This window comes from Asterias rubens, chromosome 15 (assembly GCF_902459465.1).
Source record: "Asterias rubens chromosome 15, eAstRub1.3, whole genome shotgun sequence".
Classification (NCBI taxonomy): Eukaryota; Metazoa; Echinodermata; class Asteroidea; order Forcipulatida; family Asteriidae; genus Asterias; species Asterias rubens.
Window position 1 is genome coordinate 770,133 of NC_047076.1, and position 17,767 is coordinate 787,899.

The 17,767-nt window shown below is 37.3% G+C and overlaps 1 protein-coding gene across 8 annotated transcripts in view; it reads left to right on the forward strand.

Moving 5' to 3' along the window:
* Positions 1 to 17,482, forward strand: part of LOC117300324 (serine/threonine-protein phosphatase 6 regulatory ankyrin repeat subunit A-like) — a 33,543-nt gene extending 16,061 nt beyond the window's left edge. For 2 of the 8 annotated variants that reach the window (XM_033784066.1, XM_033784069.1), the window contains 18 exons: positions 228 to 251; positions 1,345 to 1,459; positions 1,913 to 1,995; positions 2,367 to 2,433; positions 2,817 to 3,026; positions 3,516 to 3,627; positions 4,387 to 4,461; positions 5,124 to 5,325; positions 5,955 to 6,160; positions 6,866 to 7,070; positions 7,853 to 7,940; positions 8,915 to 8,998; positions 9,351 to 9,496; positions 9,913 to 9,954; positions 12,199 to 12,281; positions 12,799 to 12,881; positions 13,585 to 13,676; positions 14,478 to 17,482. In XM_033784066.1, the coding sequence (XP_033639957.1) occupies positions 228 to 251; positions 1,345 to 1,459; positions 1,913 to 1,995; positions 2,367 to 2,433; positions 2,817 to 3,026; positions 3,516 to 3,627; positions 4,387 to 4,461; positions 5,124 to 5,325; positions 5,955 to 6,160; positions 6,866 to 7,070; positions 7,853 to 7,940; positions 8,915 to 8,998; positions 9,351 to 9,496; positions 9,913 to 9,954; positions 12,199 to 12,281; positions 12,799 to 12,881; positions 13,585 to 13,676; positions 14,478 to 14,710 (2,150 nt within the window). In that variant the 3' untranslated portion in view covers positions 14,711 to 17,482. The remainder of the gene's footprint in view (positions 1 to 227; positions 252 to 1,344; positions 1,460 to 1,912; positions 1,996 to 2,366; positions 2,434 to 2,816; positions 3,027 to 3,515; positions 3,628 to 4,386; positions 4,462 to 5,123; positions 5,326 to 5,954; positions 6,161 to 6,865; positions 7,071 to 7,852; positions 7,941 to 8,914; positions 8,999 to 9,350; positions 9,497 to 9,912; positions 9,955 to 12,198; positions 12,282 to 12,798; positions 12,882 to 13,584; positions 13,677 to 14,477) is intronic. The other 6 variants (XM_033784067.1, XM_033784068.1, XM_033784070.1 and 3 more) reach the window with 6 other exon arrangements.
* Positions 17,483 to 17,767: the final 285 nt, after the last annotated feature.

The window sequence follows — 17,767 nt, forward strand, 5'->3', positions numbered from 1 at the left end:
GGTTCGTTGTTTTCTCTGCTGTGAGTGTGGTGGGTATTTTGTGTGTTCATTTTCAATCGGGTGTCCATTCTACTGAACTTCAAATTGGTTGCATCTTGGTTCGTTGTTTTCTCTGCTGTGAGTGTGGTGGGTATTTTGTGTGTTCATTTTCAATCGGGTGTCCATTCTACTGAATTCACGTGTGTCTACCCATCTTTTCCTTCTCTTGTTTGCACCCGTTACTATAGTAACAGAAGTTTTAATAGAGCATGGTGAGTTCTCTTTGATTATGTATACTAACAGAAAATCATTCTTAACCTTTGACCTGTTAATTAACATATTATCATATGTAGACGATATATTCAGATTTCCACTCAATTGTCCATTATCTGTGTCAGCTCATAACACTCCCCTCTCTGTCCCCTTCAACCCCCCCCCCCCCCCCCCCCGCATTCCCCTGTTAGTACAAAAAGCAGGCTAATTGATTGATCATTCAAGTGTTTGAATGATGGGCAAAGTTGAATACAAATTACAGGGATGCGTTGTACTGTTATCATACAAAACCAGCCTTGTCAAAGAGATGGTTGGAATAATTTAATATTTGGTAACAACGTGCTGCCATCTACTAATCTTTTTTTAAACTGGCTTCTGCTTGCTCAAACAAAACTAATACAATGCTGCTAAATCAACTACACTCTTTTGTAAACAAGTTTGCAATTTAATCCATGGCAATAAATCCATTGTAATAAACACAGAAGTATATGTAAGTCTAGACAATCTATATTAAGGTCAGTAGAGTAGAACTTACATTTTTGTGACATTACATCGGAAAACCATCAAGCTTCGTAGTTGAACGTTGGGCTGAGCTTGTCCTTTTCATGACACCCCTTGACCTCTTGCCTGGGCCCAGGCCACTGGGTCCTGACCACTGAGCCTTGACTAGTGGGCCCTGACGCTTGCACCTCGTAAACTTGGTCCCTTCCACTGGGCCTATTCTACTGGGTTCAGCAGTTCCAAAACTGTTGAAGAAAAATTAAATTCACTTATTAATAATTTACCAAATGTTTTAAACCCAAAGCGTATCAGTAATGCAGCATTTGAAAGTTCACCAATAAGCCAGGGCAAGCTAAAACACAAAGACAAAATGCTTCCAGAAACAGTTAGCAAATATAATTACTCAGTTATTTAATATATAGCTAAATATATTTAAGTTTTGTTATTTTTAAGTCATTTGATAATCAAATTTTATGTTTTGTTCTATCTCAGTAGTCTTTCTTTCAAGCTTAATTCAGCATGAACTTTGAAATAATTAATGAAATCGCAATACCCCAAATTTTCTTTTTTGTTCTTGCTTGTGTTTCTTAGGTGCGACCGTTGACTGCGCTGATAAGAATGGCAACACACCCCTTCATCTAGCTGCTCAAAATGGACATCAAGAACTCCTTGTCACTTTACTTATGCATGGAGCTGTACCTACAAGGTATTTCAGAGTGTTATTAACCCTGTATCTATGTGACCATGTAATACCCACAGTAGTTTGAGTGATAAACTATGCCAGCCTGCAATATGATGCCATGTGGTCAATGCATCTACACCATACACAGTCAACCCTCCTACTGTCTGTCCATTCAATATCATCCACTGCGGTTTTGAGTGATAGATAAACTATGTCAGCCTGCAATAAGTTACCATGTATTGAATAAACAAAGGGCACAGTCAACCCTCCTACTGAATGACCATTCAATATTATCCATAGTGGTGTTGAGTGACGGATAAACTATTTTACCCTGCCATTTGTTTTATTTGTGAATGAACACGGTGCACAGTCAATCCTCATACTGTCTGAGCATACAAATATTACCCACTTTGGTTTGAAATGATAAATTGTTATTTTATGATTAAAATATATTTTCTTGGATGATTTTTTGACTAGGCGTGGCATCCATGGAATGTTACCTCTTCATCTTGCTGCTCTTAATGGATACACGATGTGCTGTAAGAAACTCCTTGAAGCAGGTAGGAATGTCTTAGATTCATCTCTCTTATTTCAAGATCTAAAAGAGAATCTGCTGAACAAAAGATCATCAAGAACCTGAACTTTATTAATCAAGGACTTAATAGACACAGTGGTTTTTCTGTCCCACTACAAAAAATAGATGCCCTTTTATTTGATTCATTCACCTGTTCATTTCTTTTATATAACAAGTACTTGGCTTTTTCCTCTTCAGCAACTGATTGCTGATGAAGTAGTTCTTTAAGTGCTCTTTAAGTGCTACGACTACCTTCCTTGTTTTATCTATCAGACTTTTGTTTTGTTTTTTGTAAAGTACACATTTGAAAGTTTTTGAAGTGACTTGAATTTTGTTGTTTTAATTTCTTGTTATCAGCAGAGTGTGATATTAATGCATTGGATGACAATGGTAGAACATGCGTCCACTGTGCAGCATGCTCAGGGTAAGAATGTACATAAATGAATAATGCATTTGAGTAAATATGAAAAATAATTATAATAATAGTGGTTTCTTAAATATAGAGCTCATATCTGTCACGCTCAGGCACAACAACATTCAGTATTTGTCTTGCAAGGTGGAGCTTCAATTAAAGTGTGAGACCAGTTCCTTTCAAAGCACCATGTAATGGTTTATAAGGTGCTGTGGCACAATATGCAATGTTTGGCGCAATATGTAATGTTCATGAACAATATATATTATTAATGTGAAAGTTTGTTACGGTATGAAAATGAATATTCATATAAAGTGCACTGGAGTCATGAATAATGCATAAATCTGTCTGTAAATATTCTTGTGAGTAATTCTCTGCACTGAAACCATTTTCAGAAATGTGGACTGCTTGGATCTTCTGATCCGTAGCGGTGCCGACTTCAGTCTGACGGACAAAGAAGGTCGTACACCTTTACACTACGCATCTGGGAACGCTAATCATCAGTGTACATTGTCCCTGGTGGCTATGAAGTCAAGTGTGAACTCTCTTGACACCAGAGAATGCTCTCCGCTTCACTATGCTGCAGCTGCTGATATGGAAGCAGAGTAAGTATTTGTAACATAAAAAGTCGATGGTTGTAAATATATTAAACTCTTAAGTTTGTTTTGATTGCTCTACACTCTTGATATTCACTGATATCTAGTGATATCAGGCCTTGAATTTCGCTCTTGAAAAGGCCAGCAATTTTCCTCTGGTAAGGGGCACTTCTATGAGAAATACGTAAATTTGTTTTGGAACTTTGCAAAGGGCACCACAGCCAAAGCACAGGGCACCACGGCAATGTCTGTGCGGGATGTGTGTTTTATTTCAATTAAGATTTGAAACAGTCATCTTTAAAAGCAACTTTTTATTCACTTTCTCAAGTAAGTCCAACCTTCTACGATTAATTTGAAAATATTTCAGACAGAAATGTTGCTTTCATAAAAAGGATGCCAGCAATTTGTTACCCCCCAAGAAGTGATTTCATTCATTTATTGAGGTATAAGTTTGGATATCTGATTCTAAATGTTGTTATCCATTTTGTTTTTCTGTAGTTGTGTAGAGCATTTACTTCATAACAACGCTAATCCAAGGCTCAGGGATGTCAATGGATACAACACACTGCATTACGCTGCAGCTAACGGACACTGTTTAGCTGCTGAAAAGGTAACAGAGTACCAGTTACTTCAGCTCAGCTAGGATCTCCACAAAAACAATTACCATTGGTCATTTTGAGATATGGCAGGCAAAATACTATAACACCATTAGGTTTGGGTAAATTTGTCTGTATACACCCAAACCAATATTGCACTCCTAAAATGTCCACCATATCACAACTATACAACTATGGCACTATGGTTACAACACCATGTAAAGCATGCCAATCTATTGGATCATAAGCACAGAATTCTTCAATAAGGAGAGCTATGAATTTAGACCCTGAATTGTCTAAAACACTGTCTTATTAACGTTGTTACTGTGTGCATTCCTAATTCCACATAAAATGTTCATTTATGTCCCCAAGTTAATTTTAAACTTGTATCCATAGTTACAAAACTTCCTTCCTGTAAGTTCAAAGGTCACTTTATAAATTTATGTTTGTGATCTGCACTTCTTCCTTCTATGGACATTTGCTTAATTCCTTCTTCCGTGTTTGATTGTAACATATCTACAATGTATCACAAGCCTTGAATTACACTCTTGGAGGACGGAGCAATTTTTTTCTCTACAAGGGGCACTTCTAGGAGGAAAATGTAAATTTATATTGGAACTTTTCACAAGGCAACACAGCAATTTGAAGTACAGGCAACCACTGGAATTGCTGTGAGTGCCGTGGGTTATTTGGAGGCCTGCTACCAGAAAATTTAGAGAGGTGATACTGCTATTAAAATAAATTGTTTGTGATTGGTTTTGGTTTGTTTTCAGCTCCAAGCCGTAGCTGCGAGTGATCTTCTAAACACCAGTGGATCAACACCTCTTACCACCCCTCTTCATCTTGCGGTAAGTAACTTTGCTTAGCAAAATGTTTTGTGCTTAACAATATTTTGTGCAAACAAGCTTCATGAAATTAGCCCTAGTCATGCGACTTGTGTCATTGAGTAAGACACTTCATCTTATAATTGCCGTGTGTCCTTCGAAAGGGGCATGAAGCCAAAAGTAGCGTCTGTTGTGTATTGCACTTAAAAGATACAGCTATACTTACCGTAAAGAGAAGGGAACTGCACAGGTGTTTCTGGCATCATTGGCTGTACGTGTCACATTGGAAGCCCTTACAAGGTGCGATGGAAGTGGGTCTCGTAATTCAAACAGCTCTGCATATCTGTCAAGAAAAAAAATGCTTTAAGATGTCATTTGGTTGTTGTAAAGCGCTGTATAAATGAAACTGCATGTTATTATGATTGTCCACATTGTTTCCTCTCTTCTTTCGTCCACTTGATAATTAATTTTAAGATGAAAATTGTTTCCAAACTTCAGCTCTAAAGAGAGTGACTTTCAGCCTTGTTTGGGGCAAACTTGTAAACAAATAATTTGGCTTTTTGGGGGCAAATTTGGATTAAAAAATACAAACCATTGTGAGGATTTGCCTTGTGTGGGGGAAACTTGCATGAAAAAAATAATTTGTAAACATAGTGACAAATTATGTGTTGTGTTTTTCTTGACAGGCGTATAACGGTCATGTAGATGTCCTTCATGTTTTGATGCGGTCAATAGTCAATCTGGACATCCAGGATGCAAACGGTCGTACAGCCCTTGACCTGGCTGCATTCAAGGGTCATTTAGATTGTGTTGAAGCGCTAGTCATGCAAGGAGCTACTATTTTAGTTAATGACTCTGTGTCAAAGAGATCACCTTTACATGCTGCTGGTAAGTCAAGACAAATGTTTCTGATTTACGGCCTTTTAGAAACGTAGTTTGCGCAATATTGGGCAAACATTGGATTCGAACTGCCTCTAGCTACCAGGCAACCTCGGAAGTCTAGTTGGTAAGACACTGCTCTAGAATTGCTAGGGTTGTGGGTTCCATTCCCACCGAGTAACATGCCTGTGATATTTTTTTACAGGACTTGGGAAAGTACCAAGTATACAGTGCTACCACACATCGGTGTAAAACAAAATTAATATTCTTTATCCCAATGCAATTTTAACACCTCTTATATCGTGCAAACTGTCATGATATTTTTGTTAAAAACATTGAATCCATCTACGTGAAGAGAAATGGTGTGTGTACAAGCTGCATCTGGAGTTACAGCCTTCACAAACGAACATCATGGAAGTTTGAATGTCCAAGACTTGGAAATTCACATTTTGTAAGGTACCTGCACAGATGAAAATCAGATTAAATAATTTCAGAGAAAGCTTACTACAACTACCAGGAAGCTTTCGGATAGAGATAATTATTTCTGAGGTTATTACCAAAGTACAACTTTACCTTTAAGTTGTCACCCAAGGGTTTCGTCTTTTAAAATGATCTTTGATGGGTCTTATTTTCAACAGCATATAACGGGCACGCAGAATGCCTGAGAATCCTTCTAGAGAATGCTGACCAAGAGGGGGCAGTAGACTGCCTTGATAATCAAGCGCGTACACCGTTAATGGTAGCTGTTAGTAACGGGCATACCGATGCTACTCTTCTGCTCCTACAACATGGGGCTAGTCTAAGTGCTAAAGATATCCATCATAGAACTGCACTTCACCGCGGGGTGAGTAGAATTCTCCTACAACGATTTCAGAGTCATAATAATAACAATGGAAATTTCTAAAGCGTCGGTATCAGTAGCCTTTAGTCAAGGCGCACGTGGCACACCGGATAGCACGCACAGCCCCAAAAATGTAACGCACGAAAATAGACTTTCACCGCGAGCGGCGAAGCCGCGAAGCGCTTTTACCAACTTGTTTTGGGGGCCTTATGTTTCTCTTAACATTTTGCCAACGATTTTGGTGGGAGAAAATGTAACGAATTTGCATCGAACGTTCTTGTGACGTCATGCAAGTAATTGTGGCTTCTTATTGGCCAGCAACTCACCACGCTAATGCATTATGCATTACATTTTCTCCCACCAAAACCGTTGGCAAATGTAAAGAAAAACATAAGGACCCCAAAACGAGTTGGTAAAGGCGCTTCGCCGCTCGCGGTGATAGTCTTTTTCCGTGCGTTACATTTTTGGGGTTGTGCGTGCCATCCGGTGTGCCGCGTGCGCCTTGACTAAAGGCTACAGTATCAGCTGCAAGCGACCTAATTTGTTCATAACATCTGATCGGACAATTTCCAAAAGGGGCACCAAGGCCAAGAATAAGGCAACAGACAACCTTTTCTTGGATATAAATAAAATATTTCTCCAATAGAACATTTTCTCTGATAAATTCGTGACGAGAAAAAAAAGTGAATTCATTGATTTTTTCCCCAGGCTGCAAACGGTCATGAGGAATGTGTAGATGCCCTTCTTCAAAGCCAAGCAAACACTTCCTGTTCAGATGTCAAAGGTCGTACTCCCCTTCATATGGCAGCAGCGTGCGGCCATGTTGGAATACTGGGGGCGCTGTTACAGGCTGGATGCACAAACTACCTAGATAGTAATGGGTATACTCCGCTACACTGGGCTTGCTATAACGGTGAGTTTAAGTAGGATTTTAAACTTTGCATGGTGGAAGACGATCAGAGCTGAAACCAACAGTTCTTTTCAGAACCACCCCAACTCATTTAGAGATTTTCTTAACATGGTGTTACCGCAAACCTTACTATATGGTGAGTTTAGTTACCTTTTTCGATTGTCAGGAATAATTTCTGCTGAAATAAAACAATTATCTGGCAGGACCCTGACTTGATTCTTAGGAGGAATTGTACTTCACAGTGACTTTAGATCTTTCACCATCAGCATTATTCTCTGAAAGAAAACAAAATCAATTTTTTTTTTCATAGCGTTACAACTTGAAGTCACCCACCGGTTCTTTGCAGAACCAACACTACTCAAGAGAGATTTCCTCGTGGTACAACCGTAAACCTCATCTGATTATACTCCCACCACGAAAAGTTTCAAATTCTACATAATATGATGTTGTCATGTAACTACAATGTTTTTCTTAATATATTTTTCATGCAATAATATTACTACGCTTTGCTTAACACCATATTGGTATTTTTTCAGGAATGTGATATTTCAGGAATTTTCCTGATTTCAGGATTTTTCCAAACCTTAAGTATTCCGGAAAGAAGTAAAGCTGTCACCAAAAGGAGAAAGAAATAGCCAATATTGTGTAATTTTGTATTTCTGGTGATTCTGTAAACCTGAACTGTACATATCTGAGAGGTTCTGTGTCCAAAACGAGCTACTTTTCAGGAATGTTCACAATCGTCAAAATCTTATTCTTTATCTTTTCTTTTTTTACTCTTACAGGTCATGAGCATTGTGTAGAGTTGCTTCTTGAACAAGATCCTAAGATGTTCTTCAAAGGCAACTCCTTCACGCCTTTACACTGCGCTGTGTAAGTATTGTCTATCCTCTGTAGATTTCCTTTTCATAAAATATAAATAGTTTTTATATAGGGGCTTTATCTTTGGGCTTCTCAAAGCGCTTATCATTTATTTCTAAATAGATTTTTTATGAGACCCATTTTGAATTATGAGACCCGATTATGTTTTAGTTTTATTAGACTTCATACTGGCATAAAAATATAAATATACAAATCGATACATAAAGAAACAAAAGGCAAAATAGCTGAAAATACCAAGCCAGTGAGTGGCGAGGAGGAACAGGTGACCAGCACTTCCAGAAAGCCATCCTGCCGGCCACAAAGCCGTCCTTAAATAATACAAGGGTAAAAATATAAGGGTTTACAAGGTGCTTTGGTGCAGTCAGTAGCCGCTGCCGGAAACACTGGAGCTTAGCCATAAGTGTAATTGGGTTCTTTTAAAGCCATTGGACACTTTCGGTATAAAGTAATGTCCAAGGCCCACACTTTGTGTGTCACAACTTCTACATAAAATAACAAACCTGTGAAAATTTAGGCTCTATCGGTCATCGGAGTCGGGAGAAAATAACGGGAAACCCACCCTTGTTTCCGCACGTTTCACCGTGTCATGACATGTGTTCAAAATATATCCGTAATTCTCGCTATCGAGAATTTATATTGCTTTAATGTTTTCTCGAAAAGTAAAGCATTTCATGGAATAATATTTCAAGTCTTTCACCATTACCTTTTGTAAACCCTGTAAGTTATTTGTAAATCTGTGAACTTTTATTTTTTGTTCTGTACCGAAAGTGTATAATGGCTTTAAGTGCATTACACAATTCATGAGGCCAACAGATTTTAGTCCAATCTGAAAGGTGAAGCAATAATAGTTAAGTGACTTGCTTTAAGACACAAGTGGAATCAATTATTTGTGACTGATAGTAAAGCCGAATGTCAATATTTTATCAATGTTTTTTAACTTTCTTTTCTTCTTTTTCTCTTGACAGCCTTAATGACAACGAATCCTGTGCAGAGATTCTGATTGAGACACTAGGAGATGAGATTGTCAACATTCAAGATCGTAAAGGAAGGTCAGATAGTGTTTATTTCATCTGTGTGTGGGACACTTTCTTAAATATTTTGTTTGTTTGACAAATCCTCACCTAATAAACTATTTATAAGCAAAATGTGTAACTGTAGATTGTGGTTTTATTTTATTCCCCGCCCGTTTTTTTCCCCCGAAAAAGGTTTGCTTCTAATATGACATTCTTTTTAAAAAGATTGTTCAAAATTTTCTTTAAAATTTGAAAGTTGATAAGTGAAATTCACAGGCGGTTTTGGGGTGGGTTTTTATTTTATTTGGGGGAGGGAGGGGGCAAGCCAAACTTGAACCTTACCTGCATCAGTGTGAATTTGGATAAATTTGCCTCTTGTCTATTCCAGGACCCCACTCCACGCCAGTGCTCTGAATGATCAGGTAGAATGTCTTCAGCTGATGTTAAAACACAGCGGGCAACCCAACATTCCAGATAAGTATGGCAAGACTTGTGTCATGGTGGCTGCTGAAAGTGGAGCTGCTGGAACTATAGGTGAGTCGGACATGAGATTTTTCAGACTTTTATTTGAATTCAGACTGAAGAAAATCAGACAATATTTACTCCATATATAATGACATTGGGTTTTAGCACTTCACTCTGTTAATTTATCACCAAATTGTAAAACAATTGTTAGAAAACAACGGCAAAATTTGTTCTCCCAAATTTAATTGCTCAAACCCCCAAAAATGTCAACTCAATCTACCTCTGCTATTTAATGAAATCCCAATGCATTTACTTAATAATGACATATCATTCACAAGTTCACACCTGTTGGTTCTTGCGAACATACGTCATGCTTTTTTAAAATGTTAGCTAGCGTACCCTTGTAATCACTATCAGTCAACTGCCCTCTTGTGTCCTAAAAGTCTTGATGAATGAACGTTCCTCTGTACTGGTTTCTTGTTCAGAACTCTTCTGTGCACCTTCAGATTCCATTGACGGATCGTTGGGTAAGGACAGAAGATCTTCAAAATCACTAGCACAATTACTTCTTTTTGCCAATTTTTTATGTTTTTTGCTCCTAACTTTAGCTTCTGTTGTTGTTGTAGCCGTATTGGTAGTATACAATTTGCTGTAGTAATCTTTCACAATCGTACTAATGGTAAAAAGTAGTCGTTTTATTTTGCCGAGGTAATCTTTCACAATCAAACTAATGGTAAAAAGTAGTTGTTTTATTTTGCCGAGGTGGATGATGTAATGAAAGGACTGAGTGTAACAAAAAAAGGGTTTGTTGGTTGTTAAATGTAGATCTGATCTGTCACTGGTGTTAAGATTTATAAAGGCGGTAAAGGAAATTGACTTCATGCACCCATGGGTCTCCCTTGATTAAAATGTCCACAAAAAAATTTAACATGATTTGTCGGACCATCCCCTAACTTTGAGGGAAAAGTCATCGCTTCTTCTTTTAGTTCATTAATTGGTTGTACAAATGTTGGTGAGCTGTGTGTTAAAGTTATTGTATTGGTTTTTGTTCCCATTAGTTTGGTAGCTAATACATGTAGCTATCATTATGCTGTAGAAATTCTTTTGATGTGTGCTCAAAAAAATATTTCTTTGTTTTTTGTTTTATGTTCAGTTAAGTTCTCACAAGCGTTTCTGCCAATTAAGATTCAAATTCGTTCTTTTATCTTTTGTCTTTCTTCATAATTTTATTTATTTTACTAGTGGTCATTGATTTAGTTTCAGTTTTGTTTGATTGATTTGATAAATTTATTTTCAATTTTCTTATGTAAAATCTATCTCATAATTTCATTGGTGTATTTGACTATACAGAGCTCTCTGTATGCACACTGTGGCCCTCTAGTGGTACAGATTTGCCAGCTTCTTAAGTACATTATTTTTCTCTTAATTTTTAGCTCTGTATTATCTTCGATCTAACACAAGACAGTCTCTGTACCCTAAATCCCACCACTATTTTAATCTAAAGGTTCACGCTAACCAGTGATTATGAAATACCCTGCAGGTTTAGGGCACCCCTGGTAGTTTGTGCACATAGTGGAAGTTGTGGTTTTACTTGTCAGTACTTGACACATAGCGAATAGTCAGACTTCATATAGAAATTGTCACCCATAGTCATCTGTTTAAAGGCAGTGGACACTATTGGTAATTACTCAAAATAATTATTAGCATAAAACCTTACTTGGTGACAAGTAATGGGGAGAGGTTGATGGTATAAAACATTGTGAGAAACGGCTCCCTCTGAAGTGACATAGTTTTCGAGAAAGAAGTAATTTTCCACGAATTTGATTTCGAGACCTCAGATTTAGAATTTGAGGTCTCGAAATCAAGCATCTTAACGCACACAACTTTGTGTGACAAGGGTGTTTTTCTTTTATTATTATCTCGCAACTTCAATGACCAATTGAGCTCAAATTATCCCAGGTTTGTTATTTTATGCATATGTTGAGATACACCAAGTGAGAAGACTGGTTTTTTGACAATTACCAATAGAGTCCAGTGTCTTTAAAACTACGCATTCTTTACCTTGTGCAGATTTATATCTCTCACACATGACGCCACAAGACCCAAACAGTGCCTTCACCTCACTGAGAGTTGTGCACAGCGCATACACACCCGTACACATTTCCATTGTTTGCAATGGCAACCAATGCAAGGGTCTACTTCAGATATTAAAAAGTTATATTGGTGTTTTATTTAAACTGGTCCAAAATAATGCATCATGCTCGCTATCTTAAATTCTTGATCATTAAAAACTCACCTCAATACTGCCAACAAAAAGTTTCCATGTGACAAGCCAAGTCGTTTCTCTAAACAGTTGATTCTGCTTCCACTCCTCTCTTCCACTCTGTAGGCCTCTGCAACTGTGATACATAAACTGTGTTAAAGTAAAAACGGTAAACTCTTATTTTCAGTTCCAGCACTCACCCAATAAAGTAGTCTTACAAGGTCTTGTTTCACGAATGCCGATTTAAATTGAATAATTGCATAAGAGATAAAAATTGCCAGGGGTTGATTTCACAAAGGTCCATACCCGCTAGTCGTAGGAGTTATTAAAAACTTAAGGCTAGTCCTAAGTAAGGACTCGTCCAACAGCATGAGTAACTCGTGAGTAACTTGTCCTAACTCGAGATAAGACTTGTCTTTACTCTTTGTGAAATGCACTCCATGTGAGTTTTTCTGGAGGGTTAGTTTGGTACCTTTATTGATGTTGTGATAACTTTTTGTGATTGTAGAGTTGGTTGTTAGCAGCTCCGGTGCTGATCTTAACGTCTTGGATTCTCAGAAGAACACAGCCTTGCACCTTGCCTGTCAACAGGTAACTATGGCGGAATTAGTGGCTTCGGTTATGGCTATGGCTAGATCACTGAAAAGGCCTTTACTGCAGCCAGTAGCCATAGCTGTAGCCAAAGTCACTTACACTTGGTTTTGACACATCCTGTCATCTAAATTTGTCAATAAAACAACAATGGAAAGCCTGTGGGCACATAAACCTGCTGAGCACAGAAAAACCTTGCGTAGCAGAAACAGGTTACCAGCCATCATTCCATGAAGTTAACATTGCTGTTCCTGGTGCCCCACTAATTGTTTGCTAAGCTACGATATTTTCTAAGCAGTATGTCTTTTAATTAGCTACAATTAAATTGGGCCCTGGTTCAAACACAGTCTGCCATCTCAATTCATCAACAAAACAAAATTAGAAAAAGGCAATGACTCAAATCTCAATTATAGTTCGGAAAGTTACCTGGGACCAATTTTATAAGTGAACCCAACACCATGTCAGACTCCTGGAAGCCTTTAAATTGTTAATAAATGGTAACTTGTTTAATTTTAAGAAACATGAAGCCTGTGCGCTGATGATTCTAGAGAAGTTAGAGGATGTTAGTATTATCAACATGGCTAACAGTGACAACCAAACGTGAGTATTCAAATTCTATATTTTCTGTTTCCCCTAAAAGAAAACTAATTGCTGTTAATTAGGTATTCAGTTGATTTGATGTATTTCTTGAGTGGTTTGATTTCTTATTTGTTGTATTCGCCAGATGTAACAAAGTAATTTTGGCATGAACAAAGAAATATTGACTAGAGGGGGACTTGAACCTTTGACCTTTAGATTAACGGTCTTGCGCTCCACCAACTAAGCTACCTCGCCCTAATGGTGGTGGTGAAGGGCTAGATAGGTCAACAAATTGTTTTGGTTTTTTCTCTCGTTTTTTTAATGCAAGTCGCCAGACACACAAGGCCTGAAGGCCACTTCACGGTGTTGGCTACAATGATTTTATTCCAGAGGCCGATGCCACCTACTCCTAGGGCTGAAACAGGGTTATATTGATAATAGAAATTGCTCTGGTTTTTTTTTGCAATAATTGTTTCGTTTACCAGATCACTTGTTTCCCTTAGCTATTTTATCTATGAAATCTTTGCTTGAAAGTGGGGTATTTTCATCAAAAGGAACAGACTCTGTAAAACAAACTCATCCTGGTTTGAATAGATAATGGGTTTAAACAAAGAAGATTTTATGGGTCCTCTATTGTAATGTACCATGCTCTAGCTATGTTAGCCGTCTCCCTATTATCCAATATCATTTTTAGACTAATGGCTGTTTCTTCTTTGTTTGCTAGACCCCTTCATATAGCAGCACAGAATGGTCTGGTTTCTGTGGTCCAAGAGTTGATATCCAAAGGAGCCAGTCTATTAGCGTTAGATAACAAAGGTGAGAATATGTGAAGGATATAGTCAATCTGAAGGAGATATTTGACAATTTGGGGGTAGAGGCAGCATGTCTTAAGAAACAAAAAATTGCTTCTATTTGAATTTTTACTTCATGAATTGGAAAAGACATTTTTGCTTTTTGTGGTTGATAATGATGTGTATGGCTGATTTGTAAATGCGTCTTGTACCTGACCTTCTGTTTAACCTCATACATTGTATACCTTTCAAGCTGTTTCTTTGCATGCATTTATCCACTGATTTCTATTAGATCCCAATGGTCTGCCATTTTACCACTCTATTATAACTGCACATTTCAATCACTGATCTCTATTGTACGGACTTGAGTTCAATATTTTAGTTTGAAGCCTTTTAACTACCATGTTACCACTCTTTAACTGCTTATTGCAATTACTGTTCTATAACTGATAGATAGAGGCTTACAAAAAAAAATGCACTTGCGTAAAATTATTGGACCACCATTTTACCACTCCCACAAACTTGACACATGTATGTGTTTTCCAGTATTACTCTGGTAAGGAGTACACAGTTGAGTTGAGTAATCCCGATAGAGCTTACGTAGGAAGCTAAACTGGGATGGCCACAAAGTGGTTTCAAAAATTCACCAGCTACAGTAGGGATCAGTGCATCTTTTTTACTACTTTTTGAAACAAATCGGGAAAACTGATTGAAACTTGGTGTCCTTAAAGAGGTTTGTTTTTTTAGTTTCATTTATTTTGGAGGTGCGGAAACTCCACCTTGGCTTCTTAGAAAATAATGGCAAATAATCTGGGTTTGTTTGTAGGTTACACCCCTGCTCTTAGTTGCGCAGCAACTGACAAGATTGCCGACTGTCTAGCGATCATCTTAGCTCACATGTTGCCATTCTCTCCAGCAAGCACAGCCACTAATTCCCGCATCGCTCTAGCTATGAGCGGAGAGCTTGGCCGGTTACGGAATGCAAGCCTAGAGTATACAGATGGGAATAGGAGTAGAGGTGAAAGTAATGCCGATACATCCGACTCTGAGACCTATTAAGGAGCTTTTGAAAACACCTGCCCAAAGTATAAAACACCTGCGAAGTTAATTGGTTTCTATACAAAGAAACTGTAGACCTCAATGTCCCTTCACTATGTAGCTCCCAATAGGGAGAAACTAATCAAGATATAGCATGACTTAACATTACAGTACCCTCCCTTTCACTTAGCCAATTATTTCATTCGAATTTTGCGCCAGTAATCTGACAAATATGAAGGATATCAAAACCCGAGTATCCACAAATTATGGTTTTTAGTAAGCAAGATAACTTCCTCACAAGCCTCAAAATTAACCAGCATGATCTTGTCTCTAAACAAAACATCCTACAAAGTTTAGAAGCTTGGAGAAATCTCCCCTTTTAGCGTAAATATTGCTTGCTGTTGGTCATTAATTACAAAAAGACTGACTCAATTCTACTGATGATCACATCAAGGTCTGTACGGCTGCTTAGCCAAAATCCGAGCTTAGTATTTTGTTTGCATTCTTTCGTTTAGCATGCTTATAAATGGTGGTTTTTGTTTGCTTATTAGTACAAGGCACGAAGTACGCAGGGAAACTTTTCTGGTACATGTCAACATCTTTTCTTACCTAGCATGCTAACTGGTAGACAGATTGACAAACAAAATGGCAGCCAAATTAACTTTCTTTTTATATGATGCCATGTGGTCATGAAATTAACTTTCAGGTACAGCATGTAAACAATAATGTTATCTTTCTATTTTCCTGATTCATCAATTAAAAATATATTTAAACGATTTATTAATTGGACTTTTTTACGGAAGCGATTTAAACTAGAAAATATTGGTGGTTTTTAAGCTCATACTAAATAATTAACTATGAGTGAGTTTTATGTTTTTATTTCATGTCAGAGGTCATATGGTTCTGAATTTCAAAATGGGTTTACTGATTTGAATAATTGATCCACTAAGCTAAGATCGCTCTAATTATTTGGTTTTATTTAGGCGGAAAATGTAAATATTTCATCTTGATGGTTTTATTATATTATGCCAAATGGTTGAATGGGAAAAGGAGATTACAGATGTAATCGGCTCTTTTATATTTCATGTATTATTTGAAATATTAAGAAAATGTAAAAAAGGAAGAATTATTTTCTTATGATTGGACCAAAGTTAATATCTTAATTATTATAATCGCACACAAGCCAAGGCTTGTCTTGAAAAAGCATTTTCATCTTTTATTTTTATTTTTCGAAGGGATATGAGGTATGTTGCTTTGTACAGTCACAGGGGAGGGGCGGGGCTTGAATGTCAGAGGTTAAATAGTTGAAGTATCGGTATTGGTTGTGAATATAGAAGTAAAACTCTGCATTGATGTCTTTCATTAATACACCACGTTTTATTTCTACACATTAATATAATTCAGGAATTAAATACGACTGAAGCACAGTAATTTTTTCTTTGATGTATTATTATGGCTCGTCCTCGAAGTCTTGTGTTTCTGTTCAGCAGAGTTGGTTCAAAACCCAGTTTTGACCCCTCTTAACCATCATTGTTTTGTCCCTCAGATGGGACATAAAGCCATAGGTCTTGTGTACAAGTATTGATGGTGCATGTAAAAGAACCGAGAACACTTATTGTGGAAGAGTATAAATTTACCCCAGTGTTTCTGGTTCACGTAGTAAGCAGCCTTGTATACAGGTTTCCTCAGGCTTGCAAGCCACAGTGATCAAGTTCACTTACGAGCATTGTGGTTTCATTACTAGAAATAGATAATTATGAAATTACAGCATTCATAATTTACATCAGGGATTAAGAATAATTTGGTTTTACCCTTAGTGCTTCCTTGGTTTTTTGTGAGAAAAAATCTCAAAAATTCCTTACCTTGGACTTCTTCTTACAACCCGAAGAATTGTTTGATTTTTAAGAACCTGTACGCAAAGAATTCTGCAGTCAGCAGAATCATAAAATTTAACCCAGTTATTACAATTTAGTTATTATAATTTTAATTTTATTTTTATCCATAGGTTTGTTTCAAAAAATTTTCTAACTCAACCTGGCGCAAGTCATGTCGCTGGTTATCATAGATTTATATGTGGTAGCCCCGCTACAGTCAGCACTGTACATGTCATTGTAAGCACAGAAGTCATTGGTAGGCTGTGCCATAACACTATGTCCTGATGTTTTGTAAATCTATTTACTTTTACAATCTACTAAAAACCCTTAAATTAAAACTTTCATAAAATGTTTGAAAATTAATGGTTAGCAGGAATTTGTGTGATATTTTTCAGGGGACGTAACAGTACCCCCCCCCCCCTCCACAACCCACCCTCATTATTTTAACATTGTAATCAAGTAACAAAAAGCCTTGTCATTTTTATTTTGTTTTCTGTGTTTTTAAATTCTTCTGACAAATTTGAATATATTGTAAGTTGTTAATTTATGCAAAAGCTAGATTAATGATGGTTTTGGACAAGTGTATTTTCTTTTTTAAAGTTCAGCAACACTTCCCATAGTAGCCTCACTGTATTGAGTAGTCTTCGTTCAAGACTCTCCTGTTATAAATTCATCACCATGATCCATCACCACAAGAGGGCACACTCTCACCAAAGACCGCTATCATGCAAGTTCGCTTTCCTGTCATAGCAGTTTTCGGGTGATAGCGGTTCGTGGTTGATAGAGCCATCTATTGGTGACTCTATCAGTTTGGAATTTAAAGGCATGTACACTTTGGGTAATGTATTGGCATAAAACCTTACTTGGTAACGAGCAACGGAGACCTGTTGATAGTATAAAACATTGTGAGAGACTCCCTCTGAAGTAACGTAGTTTTTGAGAAAAAGGTAATTTCTCACTAAAATAATAAAAGACTTCTGGCACGAAGCCTTTTATTTCTATCTGAAAGCACACTATTTTGTACAAGGTTTTTTTCCCCATTATTTTCTTGCAATTTCGACGACCAATTAAGTCCAAATTTTCACAGGCTTGTTATTTTATGCATATGTTGGGATACACAAAGTGAGAAGACTGGTCTTTGACAATTACCAAACGTGTACAGTGCCTTTAACCGCAGGAGTAGTAAGATAATAAACAACAGGAG